This window comes from Cardiocondyla obscurior, linkage group LG10 (genome assembly GCF_019399895.1).
Source record: "Cardiocondyla obscurior isolate alpha-2009 linkage group LG10, Cobs3.1, whole genome shotgun sequence".
In the NCBI taxonomy this organism is placed as follows: Eukaryota; Metazoa; Arthropoda; class Insecta; order Hymenoptera; family Formicidae; genus Cardiocondyla; species Cardiocondyla obscurior.
In genome coordinates, this window is record NC_091873.1 from 5,853,462 (window position 1) to 5,880,006 (window position 26,545).

At 36.6% G+C, this 26,545-nt stretch overlaps 1 protein-coding gene across 5 annotated transcripts in view; it reads right to left on the reverse strand.

The window, feature by feature from the left end:
- The window catches only part of LOC139106275 (uncharacterized), a 117,828-nt gene that overhangs the window by 47,705 nt on the left and 43,578 nt on the right, over window positions 1-26,545 (reverse strand). For 3 of the 5 annotated variants that reach the window (XM_070662892.1, XM_070662895.1, XM_070662896.1), the window contains one exon: window positions 10,952-11,048. In XM_070662892.1, coding sequence (XP_070518993.1) covers window positions 10,952-11,034 — 83 coding nt within the window. In that variant the 5' untranslated portion in view covers window positions 11,035-11,048. Of the gene's footprint in view, window positions 1-6,981; window positions 9,140-10,951; window positions 11,049-26,545 lie in introns of those variants that run through there. The other 2 variants (XM_070662890.1, XM_070662891.1) reach the window with 2 other exon arrangements.

Below are 26,545 nucleotides of genomic sequence, written 5' to 3' on the forward strand. Positions count from 1 at the left end.
ATCGACACAACTGCTTTAACTTCGAGATCTTTCGTATTCTTTCCAGCGCAATCTCTCGGATTTTCTAATTCATCTTTTATTTATCCGCATTTTGTTCATTCCGAGACTGCGATTTGCGTCACAGTCCATATGCTATGCAGCGCATTTTGCTTTTTAGTATTCTTACATAATTGCACCTTTTTACGTTCTTTTTCAAAATACATTGGTTCCTTCTTTTCTGTAGAATTAAGCGCCTTTTTTTTTTTTTTTTTTTTTTTTTTTATTTCTGCCAGCGATTCGTCCTCGACCGTGCGGGAATGCATACCGTGAATTGACGAAAATAGTGCGTGATGGCATTTAATAAATATTCAATTGAGCCTAACAAATTATATCCGAAGCTATTCACACCAAATCAAAAGATTGCAAGTATGCATATATGCACGGAGTGAAACTGACGTGAAATTAGATAAACGAGAGAAAAACGAAATTTCCTGAACAGCCCTCCCGCCACCGTTAAGTCGAAACGATCAAGGTAACATGATAATCGCGATGCAATTAAAAATCGCACGCTTAACGTTATTAAAAATGTTATCTGTGTATTATTTAAAATAAAATTAATTTACGTCCTACATATTTATATGTATTATCCATGCCGTTCGTATACATATATAATTTGTTTTGCAATTATAAATTATTGAAAAATATGATTTGTTGATGATACTCTGCACTTGACAAGATCACAATTACCGCAACGATATTATATAATATACAAAAACGTTGTATTAATGTTACGTTTATTAAATCATCCCCGACAATATGGAATTTATTCAATCGCTGAACAAGCGAGACAGAAATTATTAGCCTTTACGAGTCTCCGCAAGTAATTAATTATATGAATTAGCATATGTTGGAAAATACACGTCGCAAAAGGGAGAATATAGTTGGCGAATGAACAAGTTCCCGCACGGTTTACTATGCGGCCATTTTCGTTCACCATTGATTAAACTAATTAAAATGTGGAGAATCTTGCGTAGCTGATGGCTTTTCGCGAGTCCCTCAGTTTCTGTACTCTTTATACTATCCATTTATATGTATATAAAATCCTTTCAATATATTCATGTAAAATAAAAGCGGATATAACATTGATAACTTTAACTTCTTTAACTTTAAATTCTTTCTGTAGACCTATGTTTAAAAATTATTTTATTTTATTTTATTTTTTTGGGCAACGTGAAAAAGTTTAATAATAAAAATCTCAAGTGATTGCATACTCAATCGTGCATTACCCTCTTGTCAAATATATATAAAATTTTTAGATATTAAGCGAAAAAACTATTAATTAATCTTCGTTAAATTTGTTCGCTATAAATTGAAACCAATTACTTAACCCCAATTTTTTTTGGGAGGAAAGGGAAGAATCAGTATTCGATAATTAAAAAAAGAAAGATATAAAAAGACAATTCATACTTTTTGATACATAGAGACTGTACACTTACGTATTTATTAAATCATCTAATTTTATCAGAAATTATCAGACATTATCAGCTAGTTACCTAGCTAATAATTAATTCTGCAGAGATAAAATCGTATCGTACTCTCGCAAATAGTGATCATATAATTAATTTGATGTTATTCTTTCCACGAAACTTGACACGTTTTTATTTATTGTAATTCTCAATTTTCGATAATATTAAATTTATCTGGGGAAATATAAATCATTAAAAAATGTTTTGTTAATTTTAGATATGCTCTTTAGACTTCCAACTTGAAGAAAATAAGCATTTTTATCGTCTATATTAAGTAACACTGATGTGATATACTGAAACTGGATGAAAGAGATTATTTTACTTCGCAGTTAGCTAGAATTTGACACCTACAGCACGCCTTTTTAAACGCGTAGAAGTCCGTGAATATCTTCAGCCTTCACCTCAGAACGTAACTACGACCACGCTTTGGAGGTCATACGTTTTTACGGCTGATTTTGACGAATTTGAGTCATTTGAATCAAATGATAAAACCCAGGCAGTAGTACGTGTAGGTTTAGGCAATGACTGTCAAAGAGTATGAATGAACCGCGAATGAGCGATAGTCGGTAAACAAGACGGCCGTTCAAGGCTTTTTTTTCTTGCTATGGAAATCCATTCCTTTTTCTTTTTTTTTTTTTTCAAAGTAGGTAACATTAATCCTTTCATTTGAATCTTTACCAATCACAGTCACAATTTTTTTTCCGGTCAATATACAAATATTTATGCAAAAAAGTACTCGTTTTGTTTTAGGTTGACGTAATTTAAGCTGCGATTTAAATCTTGGTAAAGTATACTTTTTCTTTTTTTTTTTTTTTACTTGCGTATTACACAATAATAAATACAATTGAATAAAATTTTAATTGTGTACGAATTCTAATAAATCTAAATAGATGCGTATTACATAATTAATAAATACAATTGAATAAAATTTTAATTGTGTACGAATTCTAATAAATCTAAATGGATAATTCAACATCACATATCATTATTATTAAGTTATTTACAAATTCTGCAAACGACGCAAGTCAGATATCTTAACGCCGTTACTTGTTTACCGTAGCAATCTGATAAAACTCATGTTTTCGAGTCAGTTACATAAATCGATATTTTAGAATGGGAACAACCAACAGAGATAAAAGATATATTTAATGTTTGTCTCGCTTAATATGTTTCGGCTTGCATTTTTTATTTACGGAACAATATCAAAACATTCTCGTTTCGGAATATTAATATTAACAATCGCTCTGCGTATAAATTATATATCAGTTTTCGATCGGTTTTGAAACCACAAGCATACAAAGCTCGTATCTTTTGTATATTTTTTTAATTGCACTTTAGAGATTTATTTCTTTATCCGAAACGTCGAATATTTTGTGTATTTTCCTTTTTCTTTCTTTCTTTTTTTTTAAAGCGTAAAATACTACGCTCTTCTTCTTTTATTTCCGGTTTAATCCGGTTAGGGATTAAGAAATGTCAAAGATAACATTAATACCACGTTTGATGCTGATTATATACGACATATGAAATGGATAGTAAGCTTCTAATGGATACCTCTTACATTTGTGCAGGTATTATGTAACACGAAGAGAAATAAATATGCAAAGTTGCATCGAGTCTTGCCAGCGACGCAACGAAAAATGAAACGTCAGCTCTCGAGGTTTAAACATATATTAAACGTATATTAAAAAGAATCTCACCTAACAAAATATCGTACAGGACTTTGATTTCGACGGCTGTCAGAAAAACGCGTGATGAAACATTGTAATAATTTACATTCCCGATAGTTAAACGTCCTCGAACCCAATACACTGCGAAACCGCGTCGAATCTGATTCGACTTCGCGAGATAGAAGGTCTGCAATAACAGATTTTATTTGTTACGATGCTTTTAATATATATATTTATGCGAAGCGGCAAGGGACGGATTATACAGCAATGTTTTATATTTATTAGAGCGATTTCACGTGATCGATAGGTAGAACGAGCGACGCAGGCGATCATACATGAACATTGCAATCGAAATTATTTTCAACATATACAGGGAATGACGTCGTGAATGCAGGGAGACTTACATTTGCAAACCAAAAAGCTTCAAAGTATGATTTGCAAATATCCCCCAACCAATGTACGTCAGGAATAGCGATCAGTGACATAAATTACAGATAAGTATGCGAGTTATCTGCATTGTCTTTGCTAACATTGTAACTTATCAAAAGAAAAAAAAAAAAAAAAAAATTTTGGTTAAACAATAAATAGGCGATAGATCTATCAAAAGTGATAAAGAAATAATTATCTCGTCTAAGTTAATAAAACCGATACTTTGATCCGTATCAAATAATTAAAATTATTTTAATAATTTATAATAACAATATTTTAACTTATTATTAGAAATTATTATTTTTACTCGACGTAAAAAGTCTTTTTATACTTGTGCATTGATATCCAGCATTTAGTATTTATATTTCTACTTTATCAAATAATAGTAATTTAAGATTTAAAAAATATACGATTTCCATTACGTTCCGAGACGATTCCAAGAAGTTTGCGTATTACAGTTACATTATTAAATAATTTTTCTAATAAAGTTCCATTTACAGATATATCCGATGATTAATTATCTAACTTTCCGTAATTCCGTAATAATCTGTCATTATCATTTATATGTCTTAGGACCTAATTAGTTCTCCATTTATCCCATATCCAGTTAAATCCTTTCGTGGAATACGACAAATTATTAAATAAATCACCGATATGCTCATATAATTATCAAATATAATACTAGTACGACTATATACCCTTTGCTCTTTTGATTCTGGTTTGCGAGGTTTCTCTCGAGAGCATGCAAACGAGGCAGGCCATCATTAACGTTATTATGTCGTTCCTTATAAAGGTCGTCGAATTGAATTAATTCGCCATGCAAATCAAGTCGTGAATTCGGAACCATATAGAATCATATCGCGTTTGTCTTTATATCACGAATCGCTCCTCTCTCATCTGACGATAAAATTCGATCGAGAAAAGCAGACAAATCGCTCATTAGTCTTTCATAAGATATGCTTTCATACGTATATTTGTATATCGATGATGTAAAATGTTATCTCTTTAGATACTACGTGTATAACACTATGATAATGTATCAGAATAGAAAATAGTAAAAATGTTTTTTTTTATTTGCAAACTAAAAAAAAATGTTTAGCACAATTTACTCTTTTTTTTTTTTACGTTATTGACTGCTAACAGAAAATATAACTTTACAAATATGCTAACAATTTCGTACGTGTGTAAATTAAAAATATAAAACAAAAGATATCGCGAAACTCTGATACAACCGTATTATACACAATATAATATTTTTTATTTTCAAAGTTTCTGTAATCGTATAGATTTTTTTTTATCAAAACTTTATAACCTGTAAATATAAGCGAAATACCGCGATAAAAGTTTCAATAAAAAGTCTTTTACAGTTTGAGAAAATAAATGTGTATCATATAAAAAATAAAACAAAAAGAAATTAGTTATAAATATTTTAAATACTGGCGTAAACAATGATTTCTTTACTGAAAACTTTCGATTTAAAATTTATTTACATTTTCTTATTTTTAGATGATAATTGTCGTATTCGTAAAAAAAAATTACATTACGTTTCGTAATACAACTTCTAAAATTTTTTTATGTTACAACGAGCAATATAAATTTTTGTCACATCTGATATGACATGTGTTAAAATAAAAAGGTTTAAAAATATACATATATCGAATAGTCGTAAAAAAGAATTAAATAAAAACCACGATTTTGTACATCAATCACGTTCCGTTCTTAATAGTCCCTGGTTTTTATAATGGCATTATTGTCACGTGTAACACGTGAATTCTTATACCTTTAATGTTATTTGTGTACAAACTTATCAGTTCTTGAAGGTGGCCATGCGATAATGTATATTTGCAAGTCAAATTGTCATTAATAATGGGATACATCGTCAGCTTCTAAATAGTGTAAAACGCCAGTATTTAATACATAGAATCTATAATAAGTTTTACTTTAAATCTTAGAGATAAAAATCTGTTCCCTATTGTGACACCTAAATCATATAGTTTTTATAAATTTTTTACTTTACGTTTTTGTCTATAAATTAAATTTTTTATTTTACTAGCCAGAATTGTGTAAAATATAAAAACTACTAAAATACCGAATAAATATTAAATTATTATTTTATTAAAAAAAAACTCTTAAGTTTTATATTATTTATATCCGTAAAAAGTAGAAAGCAGTAAGTGCATATATAAATGTAAAATTAAAAAAAAAAAAAAATTATAAAACTTGTATTCTTCTGCTAAATTATTCGTGTTGGCTTTTTTCTTTTCATATCAGATTTGATCGGCTCATAAATATATTTTGATAATACACGGCGCTGGTTGATACACGACAGGATGAAAAGTGGAAGCAGACAGGTTATGCAGTAATATTTAAATGAAAACGCGACCGGTTTTAAAGATCCGCGGATGTTTTTGGGAAAAGACGAAAGACAATTAAGTAACTTAAAACAACAGAACGTGGAGAGAAAAAAAAAAAAAAAAAAAAAAAAATGAGATACGGCGTTCAATAATGTTGTATTTACGATGGAAATAAATCATCACCGAAATAGTTGGTCGCTAAAGGAAGACAACTATGCATTCATGAATAAATTTATCCATAAGTGAAGTATTCTTGCACGGCAACGACACATCGGTTATATATACTTAGATAGCAAAAGCCAAGGCCTTATATGCTATTAAAATACACAAATCGTAAATGCCGATATGCTGTATCAAAGATTGTTGAATATTACGTATATACATATACATACGTACCTAGAAGTATAATAACTACATCTACATATGTATAATACGTGTATTACACGCGTATAGAATGCAGCTTTCTTTCCTTCTTTTTTTTTATTAATTTTTTTCTTTAATTTTTTTTTACCAGAACCATGTGTGACTTATGTACAAATATGCTGATATGAAGAATTATATTTATGAGTTTCTCTATATCGTGTAATTTTACTGTTAGTTCCTTCTTTTTTTATAAATTTATTTTTATAAAAGTTTAAGATCGAGTTAATTATTGCTATTTATAATTGTTTTACTTACAAGTTATTTTATTATAAAATATAAAAATATCGGCTACACCTTTTATTAAAAAAAAATATATATATATAAATACTATGCAAATTTTCCCACCCGCAATTTTTTATACGCTCGGAAAGGAATCGAGCTCGTGTTGCGGACGACGAAAAGATTTTAAGACGCGTTGTCGACGTAGTAAAAGATCGTGGCTGTGGATAAGAATATATTTTTTCGCGACTGTGTCAGTCAAGGGCTCGACGAGGCTGGCGGATTTCGCGAGTATTCGAACGCGGGTGACTAGATGCGGACTCTATTCCCACATAGGTTCGCTCTAGGCGACTTGATCTCTCATAATAAGACAACGAGACTGACCTTGGTACCGGCAAATCCATAATGGCAGGGCGATGATGCTGATGCTGGTGCGGATGCTGATGATGATGCTGATGCGGCGCGTGGTTATCCGTGCCGATGATCCCTGGATGGATCTGTTGCTGCGGATGTTGTGGAGGCAGACTCCTCAAGTACGCTTGCTGCTGCTGCTGCTGCTGCTGCTGGTGGTGTTGTTGCTGCTGCCACATACCGTATACTTCGAGATGCATTTATCAATAAATAAACTCGTGTCTCTCAAGGAAGAAAAAGAGTCTCTTTCATCCGTCAGCTCGTACAAAGTACGTTCGCCCGTCGTCGTTGGCCATCGCGAGCACGAGCCAAGATCCTCCGATTCACTTCTCTCTGTCCGTCGACGTCCTCTCGCAATTATTATGTCACGGAAGCGGTAACTGGACGGCACACGGCGCACCAGTTTTTATCAGCTCCCTCGACAGTTCCTCAATTCGCTTCTGCCTTCTGCTCGACCGGCGTTGTCTCACAATTATCACGTTCGCGGAGGCAATAGCTAACCGATACGGCCGACCAGTCCTTTATCAGCTCGCTCAACAGTCGCTCGCTCGCGTCGGTGAACGTAGGCTGCGATTCAGCAGCAGGTGTCCCCGCGGCGGGCGTCGCACGCCATATTGGAGAACCGGCCGAGTCGTCCGACGCGAAGACGCGTCGTTGTAACGCAACGTCTCTTATCGCTGCCGGGCGGCGACTTGTTTGCCGGCCGAATTAAAATTAGCCGGCCAGCCGGCGATTAATCCCGGTCCCTCGATAGTTTATTCGCGCGCAGCGATAATCCGCCGGCCTCTGGCGAGAGAGCGTGTTACAGCGGAGTCGCCGTGGGGCCTTGATCGAACGATCGATCGACGTGCACCCAGCCGTTCAACGGTTCTTGCGTTCGTCTCCCGCGGGATCACTTCGCCGCCGCGATGTATACGCGCTTCTATCAACAAACATCGACCGCGGAGCTCTTTGACGCAAACTCCGCTCCCCGTAGGCTTTCACTACCAGCGTCGTGTCGCTAAAAATCTACCCAAGTCCGAGGGGGGAGGCTGTGCACGCCGTAAAACGTCCCCCGATGTGATTTTTATCGGTCGTATCGAGGCCTGCCGATGACAGTTCGACAAGCGCGCGAACGCGAGCGCGATTACTTCTCGCGCCGGAGTCGTTTATGCCGGAAGTTGACACCGGCCTTGACACCGGTCTTCTAGATTAGAGAAATGAATCCCGAGATTGTGAAGCCCTCGCGTTTCCCGACGATCGCAATAGGAGCTCTCGCACTAATCGCCGACTTTGCGGTTTTATTATTTTTATTTTTTCTTTCTTTCTCTTCTTTTTCTTTTCTATATATTTATATATCTCTTTTTTTTTTTTTTACTCTTCCTCCGGTATTGCGCAGAGAAGTGCGCACTGCGTAGTGACACGAGGCGCGAACTCGCCGCCGAGCGTGGCCTTGACACGGTATGCCGAACAGCGTCCAACCGCGGTTGCAGAGCAGCAGATTTATCACAAACACAGGCCCCCGGATCCGCGCTCTTTCGCACCGATTTGGAAGAAGAGCTGCGCGTTTCTAAAGGTCAACCACTACCGGCGCGGGGGTACGCCACCCCGTTCTCTCGACACCGTTCACTTGTTTACTATTCGCCGGCGCGGGAACGTCCTCGTAAAGTGACCGACACAGTCGCGCGTCCGCTCGCGCTTACGTGCGTGCGTGTTAGAAAACCGCGCGTATTCTTTCTCCTTCGTCATATGAAATACTGCGACGCGTCCTGCCGATGTGGCGACATCGTGCACTTAAACGCGGGGAGCACCAGCGAGGCTATCAGCTGGCGAACGTCACGCGGACCCTGCCCGGGGAAAATCGTGATTCGAGCCGAGAAACGAAAGAAAGATGCGACAGAGAAGTGAGAAAGAGAGAGAGAACAGCGTACCGGCAAGACCGTAACTTACGGCAGTCGGACGTGAACTGGTCGACGAACGCTCTCCCCACCCTCATAACCAATCAGCGCCTCCACGCAGAAGCAACCAATCGTCTACTCCCGCCGCTCGTCTATTCGAGCGCCCAGCATGATAACGATACGTTGTTAGGCGACGCTCACACCGACGGTTCGGTGATAACAGGCACCGAAACAAATACTCCAAACCGATACATTAGTCTCTTTTTTTTTAAATATCGTTAAGTTATTTTTACGCGTTTACTATGTCTTTTTACTTTTTTTTTTTTTTTTAATTAAGCTAAGTCCACAACGAATGAAGTTTTATTTATTATACAATGTATTTTAGGTATTTAAAGCGTGGAATATTAAATAAATTCTTTGTCGCTTTGTATTATGAATATAGTATTTTTTATAAATTTTTCTTATAGATTATGAGCTAAATGTTTATAATTTAATGTGGAAATGATTGATTGAATTGTGTTTAAAGGTAATTATTCATTATGTTAATTGATATAAACATAAAATACGATTATTTTATACATCCTAAGTTATCTTCACTTTTTTTTTTTTTGTTGTTTAATTTACTAATGTATGTACAATAGTAAACGTTACAATGCAAATCTATTTTTACCTGCCTTATCGCCTACTGCGCATAAACAAATAGTTTATTATTAGAAGATTTTGTTTTCAACGGCCTCGAATGATGAGTAATTGTGGGGATTTTATGTGATTTTTACGATATATGTATACAGTCGTGAATAAGCAAAAAAAAAAAAAGTTTAGCTTTAAAATAATCTAAGCTGTCACATTAAAACAATATGACAGTCGGAATTTTTATATATAAAAAAAATAAAAATAAAAAAATGGACTGCGTAGTTTGATTTTTCTCATCGCGGAAAAATATCAATAATTTTTACTTCAAACGGCGTAACAGGCGAGGCATTGAATTTCCGAATAACTGTCCTATCCAATGTGACGATCTGATATTCGCGTGTTTTTGGGGTTTTTTTTTTTATATATTTTCCCTCCCAATGAAATATGAGTTTTGCTCTTCAAACGAACGAGTAAATAAAAATCACAAATATGATCCTCAAAACGATAATCGCGGTATGTCATAATACCCGATAAGGATTTATTCGACGTGATATATCATATGTTTGTTGTTGGGATCACTAATAATTTGTACGTTCACGGCATTGTCCGATTTCGCTCTTTTCCCTTTATCGCGGAAAATAAATATTCATCTGTAACCCTTTTACTGCAATACACGCAGTCCAAGATTACACGCACGAGATATCGAATTACTTTACGTTTATTCGCAAATAAGATATAATTCGCGACTTTGATTTATCGCGCAATTATAAACGGGAGATTCCAGCTAATGTCGCGGAATATATTGGAAAGTTCTTAGCTTCTGCATTTCATTAATTTACTACTCGAAAACTCGAGAACCCTTTCGGCATGTGGTAACGCTGATAAGTTGATAATATCGGCACGATAAAAGCGCAGTAATGCACCACACTTTACGGTTGATTAATTAATCGCGGTGTAACGATCATCCCGAGAGTTTGCGAGCAGTTATAATTGAATTAACAGTAAACTCTCGGCGGCACAATACTTTCGTGGCACAGTTCTGTCATGGAAATACAATACCTCTTGATATATTCAAGTCAAAACGCTTACACGCGGAATGCTTTATGCACGAACATTGGTTTACTTGAGAAGAATCTACGTACGTATTTTTTTTTTCTTTTACAATTTAACGTTGAATAATCTGAATTAAACTTTGAAGTAATCTTATATTGAAGTTGAATAAATAAATCAAAGTTTACATTTAATCAAGGCAATGATAATGATATATGACTGGTAAAAAGACGTTAAATTAAAAATTTATTACTCGCGCAAATATTATACTCATCGCGTTACCACATGAACAAGGTTTTATTACGAAAAGTTACGACGATGTTAATACACTTAATACATGCATGCATATCATGCTACTATGAAGTATGAATATTTTGACTTACCCATATGAAGCGGCATTTTCAGGCACGGACGTACTTCCCGAAGAGGACGTGCCGGAGTCATCCTCGTCCACGTCATCCTTCATTTTTCAGCGTTTTTCTGCACATAAAGACAAGATATTTTGTTATTTCAAAAATGCAACATTATTAATAAGATCGTGTGAGCGAGCAAAGTATAATAACTCAACGTCTTTTCTTTCTTTTTTTTTCTTTTCTTTTCTTTTACAAGTAATTACATTTCATAGAGACTGAGTTATGAGAATATCTAACTCGATTTATTGTATAAACCCAATCTTTTTTTTCTTATATATTTTGCATGAAAGATTTATAAATTAGAATGGCAATTGCATTAATGCGACTCTTATACCTATTGCACAACGAAAGTCTTAAAACTAAAGTTTCAATTTTCATAAAAGAAAATACTTAAAGAAAGTCAGAAACTGTTATTGCGAAACTGCGATTTCTCGAGCTTGTTTGAAAGAAAAAAAACGGTTTAATATTCTAGTTATCTAGTACTATAAGTTCAAAGAGTAGATGCGAAAACGATAAGTGACACATCTTCACCAGTTGAACGATATAACAAATCGATTACAATAAATTTAGCTTTAAATTAATGGAATACAATAAGCTAAATAATACCACAAAAATTATAAGCTTTCTGTCGTCATCAAGTGACGCGGCGTGTATTAAATAACTTGAAGATATTTTAGTCGTAATAATATTACGCAGCTATATTTAAATGTGAACGTCGTATTATAAACGATTTTATTAACTATTGCTAATTTTAAATGCTATCAAATTATACATATTTTGTTTTGCAAGCTGCGCGGAGCTAATTTTGAAAGAAATGAATTAAAGTAAAAAAAAGCAGTTTTAAGAAAGAAATAAGATAAAACTATGCGATAACACAATTGTTTACTATATTATACATTTATACATTCGTATTAAATGACGATCATCTTTATCTTAATTCACATATGTGTATTCGTATCTCTGTTATTTTTCTTTTTTTTTTGTCTGTCACTGAGAATGCGTCCTAGTTTCAGTTAAAAATAAATTGTGTCAAAAGCCTCGATCGATTATGTAATTTCTTTGGTGAAAAAAGTAAAGTAAAAACGAAGTATGACATATTACAAGCTCGCAGATTGCAATGTATCCTATTTTAACAAGTTATGTAATTCGATTACGGTCGAATAAGTGATGAACCGAACGGATGTTGAAATTGAAAACTCGCCAGGTCTTAGCTACGTCTTCTACCTCGGTTGTAATATCAGCAGAATGAACTTTATAAATTCGTCGGTCTCTACGCGAAAAGCAGAATTAACTCGGCGCGGTAACGCCCGGCTGCCCCGCGTGAATGTGAATCGAATTTCGCGATTTGTCCTAGCATGCAGAACGCCGCGCCTGATATGCCCGAATTGACCGACATTCGGCGAACTAGTAGAATCAAAAACGAATAGGAACGCGGGTAAACCACGTTATGGAGAACGCTACCGCGCGGCACGGATAACAACGCTAATTCGTGACAATCACGCGGCGCTGCCCAGGATCAAGGATGGTCTTTGTTCATGGTCACGCAACTCTCCATCACAACTGCAGATCACAGGCGTGTACGTGATCTGAAGCAGACCGCGCGAGAGATCCGCGTTTTTCAGCATCACTATTGCGGTGCCGCAATAATACTGTCGAGCCGATGGATCCGATTCGTACCTTCGGATTTTGAAATGTTTGATATTCGCAGCGAGCTGTAGGTTCGATTAAACGAGCTCCTTTGAAAACGTTCAGTTACATATTTTTTTTCTAATTTTTTTCCCAAGAAAACTAAGTCGCCAATTTACGGCACGTCAAAGTGTAAAGCGTATTTCGAAGAAAAGCAATCCTGTTCTTAGCGAAAATGAGTATAGTCATTTTTATAAACAAGCTGGAATGCGAATCGTATAATAAACCGTCCGAGTAAATTAGTCGTACTTTTTACGGTTGAATAAAAATCAACGAAGCCTATTATTTTAATATTTATCGCGATATATCGATCACGCATCGCATCGTATTATTCATCTTTAGTTATCTTGTGGGAATAATAGTTACATCTGACAACAGCATTTTCTCTTGCGTAAAATAAAACTTAATTTGTATTTGCGAATAAAGAAAATAAAGACGCTTCAATATAAAATTTCTGCCACATCGTAGTTAATTAAACAAGCGGAATAATGAAATTACCCTAGAGTACGTTTTCCCATTTTATTTTAATATTAAGAAAAATTTTATTGCTGCGTCTTGCAATACTCTCACCGTATAACTTTCAAAGTATGTAGAATAAAAACTGTTTACTCAAAATTAAAAATACAGAGAGGAAAATATTGTCAAGTTAATTATACTCTGTTTCTTAATAAAAGAATAAATTTGAAAAATTTACAAGAAAAATTCTCGAGAATTAAATAGCTTTAGTTATAGAGAAGTAAATCTACTTTATTCTCTTTCTTTCTCCTGCAAGTCCCTGTCCTGAGTTCCTCAAAGAGATGAATGACAGGTGAGTGACTGTATCTAGAAACCGGTGTCAGATGCATCTACGTTGATATGTCAGGTCGTTGACATTACTTTACTATCACTAAGTTCTGCCATATACGCAGTGAATAATGGCGCTGATAAGGCAGTAAAAGGTAATACAGGTACGCTGCACTCGATCTAGATATTTTAATTCCAAACCAAATATACGAAGCGCTTACATCGCCTGAAGCTAAAAAACTGGTAAATTAATATTAAAAAAAAAACCTAACCAAAACGCAATTATATTTTTATTATTCGTATAATTTAATTTCTTCGTATATTTGGGTATATTTATAAAAAAAAAAAAATGTCCCGAAACGAAATTACTTTACTGTATAAATTTTATAAGAAAAATTCACGGGCGTGGGTGCACGAGGGGGTAACTTTACGTTGCCGGTCGCGGGTTGTTGTTTTCCCTGTCGGGGAACACGTCCAACAGATCGTCGGTCATCAGAGACGACTCGCTCGTCTCGATGGACACGTGCGACCACCCGTTGCTACCGACTCCTCTCTTTCTCTCTCTTTCTTGATTCGATGGTAGTTAACGACGCCCTCGAACCAATTTAGTTTCGCTACCGCGCTCGTCTACTTCCTTCTGTCTATATTTTTGTCTATGTCATTTGCCGAACTCGACGATTTAAATTTTCAACACTAAAATGAATAATACCTAAAGAGCGCGGCGACATTGCTAATAAATACTTCTAGCGAGCGCTGTAAAATTTATGATCTTTTCAGTACAAAGACAAAAAAAAAAAGAAACCAACTATTGCGTTATCGGCTAGCTTAATATCTCATGGTTTTAAAGTTTTAATATTTTTAATATCAGCGGTAACGTTTCGACAATAACGGCGATGCCGAGCAAATTAAATAGTTAAAAACTCATTTAGCTCGGAAAATTACTTTCATCAAAAACTTGAAGGTGTCCTTTTAAATTTACGGCACGAAATATTGTTACGTGTAACAATGGCATTGTGAGATGCTTGAACAAACATTATAAAAAAAAAAAAAAAAAATTGCAACCTACGCAAATTGTTTCTTTGTTAATCTTTAACGTGCGCTTTTTCTTCGAAGCGTAATCATGTTTTAAGAAGACTTTATAGATATCTTCGGGATACCATATACTGCCATATCGTGAGAGTAAAAGAGACGTATCTTTGCTCTGTGTAAAATAAGAGTCAGAGTCCTCTGCCCCTGGAAGACGGGATAAAAAGCACACGTGGCTTAACTTACTGTGGAATACAATATGATAAACGTATATTTAAGATAATTTATTCGTTCGTGGAACATTTAGCTGAAAGCTGAACTTAATAAAGATTTTTTTTTTTTCTTCTTTTTTTTTCTACGCGTAAGAAAAAGTAACGTAAAGTGATCTGTATAAATGTCGAAAATAAAATCGTAGTGAGGACCGTCATTTTGCGAGTTAAAGTATAAGTAGAACAATCGTTTTGCCTGAACATACACATATGCAAATGTATCTAACGTTTATATGAGCGTCTTACGTGATTTTCGCATCGAACACGTTTGGATTCACGTTAAAATATAGACGCCCGATTTGTACACGTCCTGTTTATACGAATATGTATGACCGAATGATTAAGTCTGCACTATGTTTCTCGATATTAGGGCCAATTTCACGGTTATGTCATATTCGCCAGACGGTATATGGCTCTCGCGACACACGTCCAAGCAGAGATTGAGAGCCGCAACAATGTCCTGTCACCGTACCAACACGATCGCATTGTCGCCGTACGTGTATAACGTAATCTCCAATATAATGGAAAGCACGTAAATACGCTTTGCCGGCTTACGTGCATAAGCTTTAGCGATGCGATATCTCGCGATTTCCGATTTTATTGATATTCTATTGTACAACTATGTCACGTAGACGTGTGGGATGTTCTTAAAGACGCGGCTATAGGCAAAGATCTTACAGAGCAAGCGTATACATATATACATGTACATGTTTTCTCGTATATAAATGGCCAACACATACATTTTACATGTGCATCTCCCTCCGCGCTTTAAAGTACATGGATTTTCCATAGATATGCTTCAGTTCATAGAACCTGCATCGAGTTCAACGCCACCCACGGAAAATGAGACTCTATCGGATGTATACAAGTGATCTTGTGATACGTACGTAAAGATTAAACACACAAATGCAACAAGTACTTATTTCACTGAACTTAATAATATTTTACGAATAAACTACGAATAATTTCTCTCTTTCGTGTTCTCTCACGCTTATGTAAGAAAGATTTAAATTATTGATAAAAGAAAATTAATTAAAAATCTCAGTTTTTATTCTCGATTAAAATGTCGAAAAAAGAGACTCTGATAATTGATAACGGCGCGATAATCATTATTTAAAAGGTGTAAGATTTTTTATATTTTAATCAGAGATATCAGATTAGTAAAGATCTAACGAGACGTAATGTGATATAAAATACGATCAATTTATGTGTATTTTAATGCGTTAAAGTTAAACGATATAAAATCGAGCGAGTTTTAATTTAAAATAAAAAGAAAAAGGAAAATGTGATTTTTAAAATTGTAAAATTATCGTCGGCAATATATTCGTTATTCGCCTGTTGCATTAACATTACAATAACAATCCATAACATTAACCAGAGCATGCGATGACCTAATGCAACTGAACGTTAGATATAGGAGTCATGTATCTTCATATCGCACCGAGTAACGAGACCTTATTGGACGCGAGCTCATAATATGAACGATATTAGTGACTTATTAATGTGCATGACGTATTATGCAATAAATTAATTCCAATGTGGGGGACGATATCAGTTTCTGCGAATTATATTCCTTAACGGAGCCCTGTCAAGCGGAAAGATTGAAGATAGTAATGTGTAGTAAACTTGATATTACTGATGACCAACATTTCTTGCGCCATTACAGTTCCTGTTTGTCGGGAACAGAGGAAATGATTCGGATAAATCCTGATTTTCTCTGTTTCTTACGCGAAATAATACAAATGCGTTTTAGTATATTTTTAACAGATTGAAAAAGCATTTCATTTAATAAAGTATTTAATATCCAGCGTGCACCCGTTCTTATATAAAAATTCATTTAAATAACTTTTCTTTCGGTAAGTGCAATGGCGTGGTTGTCGCGGTGCAATTTTATTTCTGTAAAAATATTTCTACTTCACAATTATAACATTTTTATATAGCTGTGAAATATACCGAATTGTTTGCTTTATAGTCTCGTGTGTTTGCTCGCTCGGTGAACGTTGATACACCGGTATGGCAATAACGTTTTAATAAAATACACGGACGAATGTGCATTACATATGTGACTAATTCCGCCGTTTAAATAGTTGCAAATCCTTTCTGCGTGACGTTGGGCACACGTTTGTGAATTAACCAGAGCGTTAAAAAGTAAGCGAAAGTTTATGTGTTAAAGTTACAATATTGGATGATGATAAAGTATCGTTACTTTGTATGACTATCGATGTAAAAAAAAAGGGGGCTAGAAAAAGCTTCTACTCGAAAAAGAAATATTTGCAATTTTTTAACATTACAGTATTCCTATTAATTTTTATTTTAATAATAATATTGAATCGTATAACAGTTTTGCCTTTGAATATGAAACATATGAATATTGTTGCAAATATGTATAACCATTATTTTTATTTCTGTATTATTACACAAATAAAATTAAAACTGTTTTCAATAAGAAATATGCAATTTTATAATACGTAAAAAAAATTAAAAAATTAACGTACCAATATGCATAAAAAAAGCAGTTTCCGGTTTATTATATTAAAAATCGTTGAGTTTCAAACTAATATGCAAAGACAAAACTTATACATTAAATCCAAAGTTAATCTTTAGCAAAGAAATAATATTATTTCTTTAAAAAAAAAAGTAATAATATATTAAAATTAAAAAATGAGAAATATAATATAAAATTTAATAATCAGGAAGCTACGTGTATAATATTTGATGCAAACAAACTGATACAGCTGACATTGAGTAGTTTACGAATGAAAGTTGTGACATCCGGCACTTGTGCACATGAATCTTTGACCATAACTTCCGGTATATAATGATTATCAGAAATTTGAAAAAAAAAAAAACAATCGCGTCGCAGACGTGATCGCGCTCTTCCGATCTTCGCAATCCGTAAACGAAATGCGTCGATATCGACGGTAACTTTGTACTTCGTATCCTCTCTCCTTCTATCAGCAGAAATAGCGAGCGGTGGATATCGCTGCGCAGTTGCATTCCCGCTTTTTATGCGATAAGCATGAAATCTTCCGCGGGCTCGACTTTTCCGTCGAGGACGCGATGCTTGCGAGTAACACTTATTTCACGCGAACGATAAGATAGAAAACCACGGCATAACAACGGTAAAAACTACAAAAAAAAAAGACTTATTTCATCCAAAATATATTTGAAGAAAATGACACAGTTAAAAATAACTAAGCGTTGCTTGAGCAACTTATAACGTACAAGTTAAACGTGCATAATATTTCTACAGACTTTTCACGCTTTAAGCGTTATTCCACTTTCGTAATATTTCTTTCGAAAATTGCTATTTCTAAAAATGACACGTAATATAACGATTGACTTTTAATCGAATATGTTCGAAACTATTATATTAATTTTCTAAATGTACATTTATAATTTACTTTAATTCCTGTTTTTAAATTCAATATTTAATATAATTCTACCTTTCCTTCAATAATTAAAATAATAATACTCATCATAGTGTCGTTAAACATTTTTCTAATTAATATCTATCTAATATAGGTAAAGTAAACGTGCTGTAAAAATATCTTTAAACGAGTATCGTAATTGGCCTACATGTAAGATTACTCGGCTCGCACTCTGGCCATTGCCCTACAACGTCATGTCATTTCGTTGGCAGGAAGACTGCACCTGCCGGCAGGTGCGTCTGCCGTGGTGAGAAAAAAAATTCAAGCCGGTTGATTTGCAGATTTAAGAGGAGAGAGATGCAAGTACTCGATACACCGAAACAATCCCGGGCTCGAGATCGCCCGGTGAAAAGTATTTCTAATATCAGACAATTGATAATTAAACCTGCGGCTCGAGAGAAAAAAAAAAAAAGAAAAAGAAAAAAAAGGTGGATGCGATAATTCAATTTGTGAGCACAGGACGCCCATCGTCGACGGCGAAAGCGCGTAATCGATTAGCGTGAACATTAAAACGATTAGACTGACGCCCTTGAACTTCTCGCTGCCGAGCAGACCGATAGAGATGCAATAACGTTCATTCACGTGAACAGCGCGAGAATGCGAGATGATGTCAACAATGCACCCCCTGCAATTTGCGGCGGCCCTCTCTCGCACCTCTCGGGGGGGGAGGGCTAAGAATAACTATCGCCACCCGGTCAGGCATGGAGATGGACGTCAGTCGCGTGACCTAGTTTTAATCGGCGAACATTCTTCTACTAATTAACTATGTACGACCACTTTAGAAGTCGCCGGTGACGCCACGATGCCTGATAATATATGAACGATCCTCGCTTTATCGAAAGCGACGCGAAAAGTTCACGAAATGGGGAATATTAAATAGTAACGAGAAAATCTAATAGTTTCTCGGACTCGACGTTTCTAAGGTCCTTGTGTTTTGCGATTCCTAAAACGGGCGCGGCGTGCGATCGGATGTCACGAGTGCTTGGTTTGCCTTCGATCAAAGCTTTCTAAACCAAAGCAGCTAGTTTCGACGCGTACGCGCCTAATTAAACGTAGGGACGTGCGTATGATATGTGCGCGCATTGTAAAGTAACGTCGTGACATCGGTGACGTCGCGTGACCGGTGCAAAATTATCGTCGGTGGACGCGTGACAACAATGTGATAAAGCTATAACCTACGTACAATGCATTACAAAGAAGTGCGCGTTGCCACCGTTGCAGCACGGCGCGACCAATGTAACGATAGATTTATGTCTAGCCCGTAAATGCGCCGCGAGATGCGGCGCGATCCTGTTTCTAATGAAGACTAATGGCATCCCGTTGCGCAACTCGAACGGATATGTTCGTAAGAAATGTCTAATATCGTGAATCCTGATTCTAAAATAATGTCTACTTCGTACGCTACGTGATTCAGCGTCCGTCGCTCGTTAATTATCGCTATTTGACGCGAAGAATAGCTACTCGGTTCGAAGCTGCCCATTTGTTAAAGTCACAAACCAGCGAACGCGCAAATCTAATGAGATGAAATTATGCATGAGATACACGGGGTGTCCGATGGAAAGATGTGTTTAATATCATACGGCAATTTGTTGCCGTGAATAAAAACGTGTGGAAACTTAATATACTTATCAATGTAATTTAACGTTATTTAATCTGTAGAGAACTGGAGTGGATCGTATATGTGCCACGAAAGTTTTCACCTATAAATGTACATGCGGCGTACATTTGTATATTTTAAATTCCCGTTTTTAGTGGCGTTTAAAAAAAATTAATAATTATTAATATTTAATCAGCGGTAAATAATGGAAAGGCTAAAATCATTACGGAAACTATTTCCGCGAATGAAAATGGACACGCGGTAGACATTTATTCTTCGCGGTTCCACGAAAAGTGGTATTTAAAACCGTGATATATTACAATGTCATTAAGATAAGTTAACCGACGATAGTTCTCTCGTTAGATTTATGCACGTGGTCCGCGGTGGACTTTTTTGATTACATTAGAATCGGAGGGAAAATTAACGATATCATCGGGGACTGTAATTCATTGTCAGCGTACATTGTTGCACGCGTATTCGCCGCACATCGATATAAATCAAAAGGACGCGTTGCTCACCGCGCTTGCAGCAATCGCTTGCGCGATGATTCGACACGGTCTGTTTTTGTAGGGTAAATCCGAACGCGTCATGCCTCACGATCCGGTAAAAGCCGATCGGGTTCGGGCCGATAAAAAGTTCACCCGTGTTCCTCTTTCGTTCGACCAACGAATTTATCCGAGAAAAACTCTCGCATAATTTCCCGCATAAGTATGACGAATGGCGTTTCATTTTTCTTCGCTCGCTTATAATTGATCGTGGCCGTTCCAATTAAGTCGCTTACTTGAACTTCCGCTTGTGAAATTATGACGGGGTAGGGGGGAGGGCCTTGCCTTCTCGTTCGATCGGCAAGGCTATTTATCTTTTTTGTACAATTGATTAATATTGTAATTGCATCATAAATTCCTCTACGTCATAAAGAGTATCGCGATTACGTTGCGAGCTTGCGACAGCGGTGCGGCCGTTGCAATGGTATATAACAATAAATGTTTACGGGTGGTTATTTAAAATAAAGATCGTGAAAATCTGGCGAACACACGTCGAAAGGAACGTAAAATCTCATAATAACTTCATGATCGCCGGAATACTACAACCGGGATCGATTTCATGCAACGTCTAAAGTGCCTATAGCTCGAGTATCAATAGAACGCTATCGGATTACTTGCCAGAAGTTGTCTTAACTGGTAGTTAGCGAATTGTTATTGAAATTCCGAGCAGCGTGTCATTCGATCGAGCGTGTTGCCGCTCGCTCGATGAAGAATACTCGGATCAAATCGAAACTAAAGGGCCGAGATTCTTCCTATAAATACTACGGAATGGCTATCTAGGTCAGAATAAACGGGCAATGTTTACAAGCGCTTCTGTTTCGATATGCGCCGTCTCGCTACTGCTAAATTTACTGTTTCGATAATAACCTGTTCCGCACACGAGAGTGACCGCCGACTGGAACGTGAAATGCCGTACTTGATACCGGATTGTTTCCATAATATGACGTTTCAAAGTAAAATCGTAGGCGTAGGATAGAATTTCATAAAAATTCCTATTAGGTACGCAGTTATTAGCGTATCAAATTAACTACAGGAAATTAAAATGTACCGTTACTGAAAGAAGCGCTACTAATTTTTAAATTAACAAAAAAAAAAAAAAAAAAAAAAAAATTGAAATTATTCATTTGCTGTGAGAAATTTAAATGTAATACCGTTAATAGATTTTTCTATGAACTCAAAGCGTATGTGATATACACCGTAAATCATACAAAAATGTAACTTAATTAAAAACTTTAATAAAGCACGGGCAAATTTTAATAAATTGCGATTTTTCGTTAAATTGAATGGCGCACAGCCAAATATCTCGCTAATTCAGTGACCTAACATTTAATCAATTTCCATATTAGAACAAACAAAGCCGATAAGGTCCCGGCCAAATGAAAATTAAACAGTACAACGCCTACTAGCCCTAAATGTAGAACGGGAAGACACAGACCTCAGACAAAAGTGCCTTTCGAGCGGAAATTGAGAGATGATTTACGGTCGGCGCAATTATTAATGAGTTCTTAAACCAACGCCGGTGATAAACCGATTAATGCCGGCGGGACGGATATAGCGTGACATTTTAACGAAGACGATAAGCGGCGTTTATGTAATCTACGGTAAACGTGCGAGAAAAAACCCGAGGGGAGGGCGGGGGGGGGAGAAAGATCGGAGTCGCGAGGATGCGTGCAACTCTAAATACGAGAAAACGGGCCATTGTTCCCTTAGAGAATAGCATTATCACGCGACGGCAATTAGACCTCAATGTGCGGGTACGCGCGGATGAGCCGTTGTAAACTGCTGATCGATGATGACACGACGTCGTTGTTTTTGCGCGGCCTGTCATTAGTCACTATTGAATTTAGAAGACGTCGAAGGCATTATTGTCGGCGCATCTTAAACCGCACGTTAAACGCGGTTGCTTGTCAGCTACGCTTGTACAGACGTAAAAGTTTACATACGTCATTGAAAATCGGCGGTTCATCATCGAAACGATTAATTATAGAAACGTGAATGGTAAACCACCGATTTTCAATGATGTACGTGGACTTTTATTATTAAATATATTTTTCTTTTACACCGAGCGGTAATGACTGCGGACTTTACTAGCAATTTCAAACCACAATGTAAGCGCTTATCGCCCACGATACGTCACGCGATTCCTAACACCCAATGATCGCGCCGGTAGTCACCCTTCAAGGGTAATACGCATGCATAGCCGGTGCATTGTACGTCTTACTTTAAACCCTCGACAAAAAGGACAAAGATGGATTTTTCCCCGTAAAACACATTGCGCAAGATACGGCAAAGAAAGTAGATTGGCTTCAAAAGGTTTAAAAATGTGAACTAAGTAATTTAAACGTATTGACATGAATGCACATGCAAATAGTTATTTCCATATAAATGATAGACATGAATTTTTCAAGATTTCACGGAACAAACAACGGATTAAAAAATTTAATAAATTGAACAAAGGTTTTTTTTTCGTTTTTTTTTTTTTTTTTTTTTTCAAGAAATAATGCAAGATTTAATAAAGTACATATTTTTACGCATTTTTTCGTATTGTAATATCAAGAGTTTAATATAAGGGATTTATTATAAACCGTTTAAATTAAAAAAATTTCTAAGAAATTAATAAATTAATAATAAATGTAGAACACGTAATTCAGTTAGCAACTGACAGTGATAAGAGACATATTAAATATGATTGTCAATGTAATAAGACTGCTTAATAGAAGTATGCCTGGTATCGACCGGGCCGAGAAGCTTATTCTCGATGTTCGAGTACGTCAATCCACCATTCGATGACCGTTTCTATTTAGAAAAATATACTTGAGCTCTTCAGAAAAATCCGTATTGATTAACTTTCTAATGTTTGAAATTAAACACGTATTTCGGTGATTTGAGAACGATAAAGTCGTGAGCGTCGCATTAAAAATTCACTAAAAGTATACATTTACTTCTCAGCATTATGCTAAAACAGTTAAGGTATTAAAAAATCTAATAAATTCTAAAGAGCTAATTTAATGAATTGATAGTCTTCGCTCATATTCGAAAGTATAATGATTTCAATGTCAAGGTATAAAATCTAAAATAAAACGCGAATTTGCAATTAAGATTTGCTTACTGGCGTAATGATGGGTGCGAGGTGTATCGAACTGACGATCGTACTATTATTTTAAATCGTATACCGCGTAAAATAAATTTAAGGCATGCCTACGATTCATCAGACAATCGTTTATTAACGCAAATGTTATTTTATATATTTTTCGTATTTGTGAATCTGAGAGAAAGAGAAAGAGAGAACACGATAGAGAAAGAGACATTTAAATGTCGCATCCTGCATAGATAATCGTACTGTTATACAGGATCAAATCGGAGGAAATCGCTGCAAGACGTAAACATGGAAAGAGCTCCTTATCCGCTCGCAATCTCCAATTCAACCTTTTTACAATGTACAAACGTTGTACCGCAGGACTGTTCAGCTTTCTCAGGGAGTTGTTTGTCGCGCTCGAGCTATAGCGTCTGTATCGGATATGATTTTTGTCCTTGGTGAATTCTTTAAATATAAAACCGTGCCGTTTCAGCTCGCACTTGAATTTCGTCGAGGCTTATAAAATTTCGTCCGGGTAGTGACCTGATTAGCCGAGTGACGCAACGCCAGCCTAATGCCACGATATTAATGTTATTTATTGTGACGTCACGTAATTGCGATCTGCCGTGCGATCGATCGGGTGATGTGTGCGCTTTGAATAAGCGGCTATGCTCGCCGTCTTCTAAATTATTACAGTAACTATCCACAGAAGAGAATATAACAAGGTGAAAGTTTATCGAGGTCAAATAATTTTGCTAAAAAAGCGCAGCAAAGTTTACGATGTAACGACGCGACTCGTGGAAATACAGTAATTAATTTTCGAGAGCTAGTTATCTAACTACCTGCCTCAAGTTTTATGAAGCGGCCGAGTGAAAGGCGCAATTCCGGTTGTACGCCAAATCGTTTACCGCTGTATAACAAAACTTTCAAAGCGGAGTGACAAAAATTGACGAAATTATTTACGAATAAGATTTATTTTATTTTCTTTTTTTTTTTTTTTATTTCAGATTGATACACGAACGCGAGAATTATTAACGGTGAATCCCGCGCGAAGGAGTTACGTGCGGAAATATAAATATTTTTTTGCCAACGACTCGCCTCGAGAACTCGTGACGTAACACCTGGACACCTCGAGATCGACGTTAGACGAATAAAGGCTTCTAACATTCTTACAATAAAGTCGACGCGACAATCGCTCCTATATTTAACCCCATATTTCTGTTTGGCGCGCGATTAGCCTTGGGTAACGCGTAAACAGTTCGCGTTTTCAGTTAATGGCGTGGTTGGGTGAATATAGTTACATGGTACAGTTATCAAATATAGTTTTTAGGTTCAAGGCCGGTGGGTTCTGCTCACGATCGTCAGGCGTAGTTTAAATATACATTCGAAGCTCTCCTCCACCCCCTTTTCCGCCCTCTCCCCATTGACCACGCTTAGTTAATTCTGATAAATTTAACAACGTGTTGGAGGGCAATAGCCTGCACACGCATGTGAGTGCGCAGAGTAAGCGACTTTAACGATTAAACGAGGGTGAATGACACCGGCGGAACGAGATATAAAATCATATTACACGCACAATTACGAATTAGATAGCGTTCTACAGAGATTTTGGGTGTTCTCTTTCACTACTCCGATATCAACTGTCAATTTTTTTACAAACCGATATCAGATATCTTTTGTTTTTTTTTTTTTTAATATGTTTTAAGAATAACATAAAATTATGTAATGTTATACTAAAAATGACTTTTTGAGAAACAAAACTTTTTATCAAAATTATAATTAGAAATACATTTTGTTTTATTGAAAGTATTATTTTATTTTTTTCAATTAAAGATTTGTTTTATTTGTATTAAGTGAATATGACTCTCATTTTTTATTTTGTATTCTTATTGTTCTGAAACGAGCTACTCCTATTTTTTTTTTTTGTTTCTAAAATATTTATTGATGTGTCGTAGAAACGTGTAATTGCAAAGCATGTCCAATAAATATGTCTTTGTAGCGTTATTATATCACGTTGCCAGACTCGAGTAATTGCGCTGATCAATCAATTTATGAAGGAATTATCGAAGGAAACGCCAAAAGTGTTCGTTCGCGGTGACGTGGTGAAGCCAAACAAAATACCCTGGATAAACGGCTTGAAGCCTTGAGCCACATTCCGATTACGCTTGGAATTATCATATTTTTAATTGGCGAAATCGTAGTCGCGAGCTTCTAAGCGCGGTTCTTATCGGATTGCGATATCGCCGACGAGACAAAAGAACGCAAAATAAAAACGGAATAAACGGCAAGTCTCGTAGTGACCTCTATCGTCGGCGCGTATATAAGTAATGAAAAATCCAAACAATTAACGTTCTGCTTTATCGGCGGGGGCCTCGAATCCTGGGGTCAACAACCGCGGCGTTGAGGAGCGCCTGACCTATTTATCACGAACGTACGTATTCGGGCACGCGCGCACGTGTGCGTGAGTACGTGCGTTCTCCCCTTCTGTCCATCTATTATTTCTACCGGCGACGATTGAGAACCTCGGCGCGTTCACGCGCCGAGCATAAGCATTCCCCGAAAAATCCATACCGCCGGCCGTTCCCGTCGAGATCCCGCCGATTCCCCTACGCCCATTTCGGGAGGATCGCGGAATCGTCGCCGTGAAAGTTTCCCTTTTCGTAAGATCGAAAGCGGAGCGCCGACGAGAGAGTCGGACGACGCCGAGCGTCCTCGTTTGTTTACCAGCGAAACGGATCGATTGAAATCACGAGGGAGGAGTCGGCGACTAAATCGCAGACGCAACGACGCGAAAGACAAAGGTTAATTCGATCGACGGCCGAGAGGCCGGGAGTACAAGGGTCCGGGTGGCACGGCACGGGTAACGCGATGACGACGTATATAAACGCGGCTGCTCTCGCTGTCGCGCTTATCGCAAAACCCGTGGCGCGGCACAAATCGTAACGACCGAAGCCTACCTCAACCTCGCCGCCGACCCGCCTTTATCCGGCAAAACGAGCAGATGTGGCCGGTTCGATTGTGACGCACGCTTAGGTCGTTAACATCGCCCGAAGATAAGGGCTAGCATCGCGAGAGCGATGCGCTCTAGGTGTCAATGCCCTTACGGAATGATAGCGGGTGTGTGACGCACGCACGCATACGGCCGCGGCAA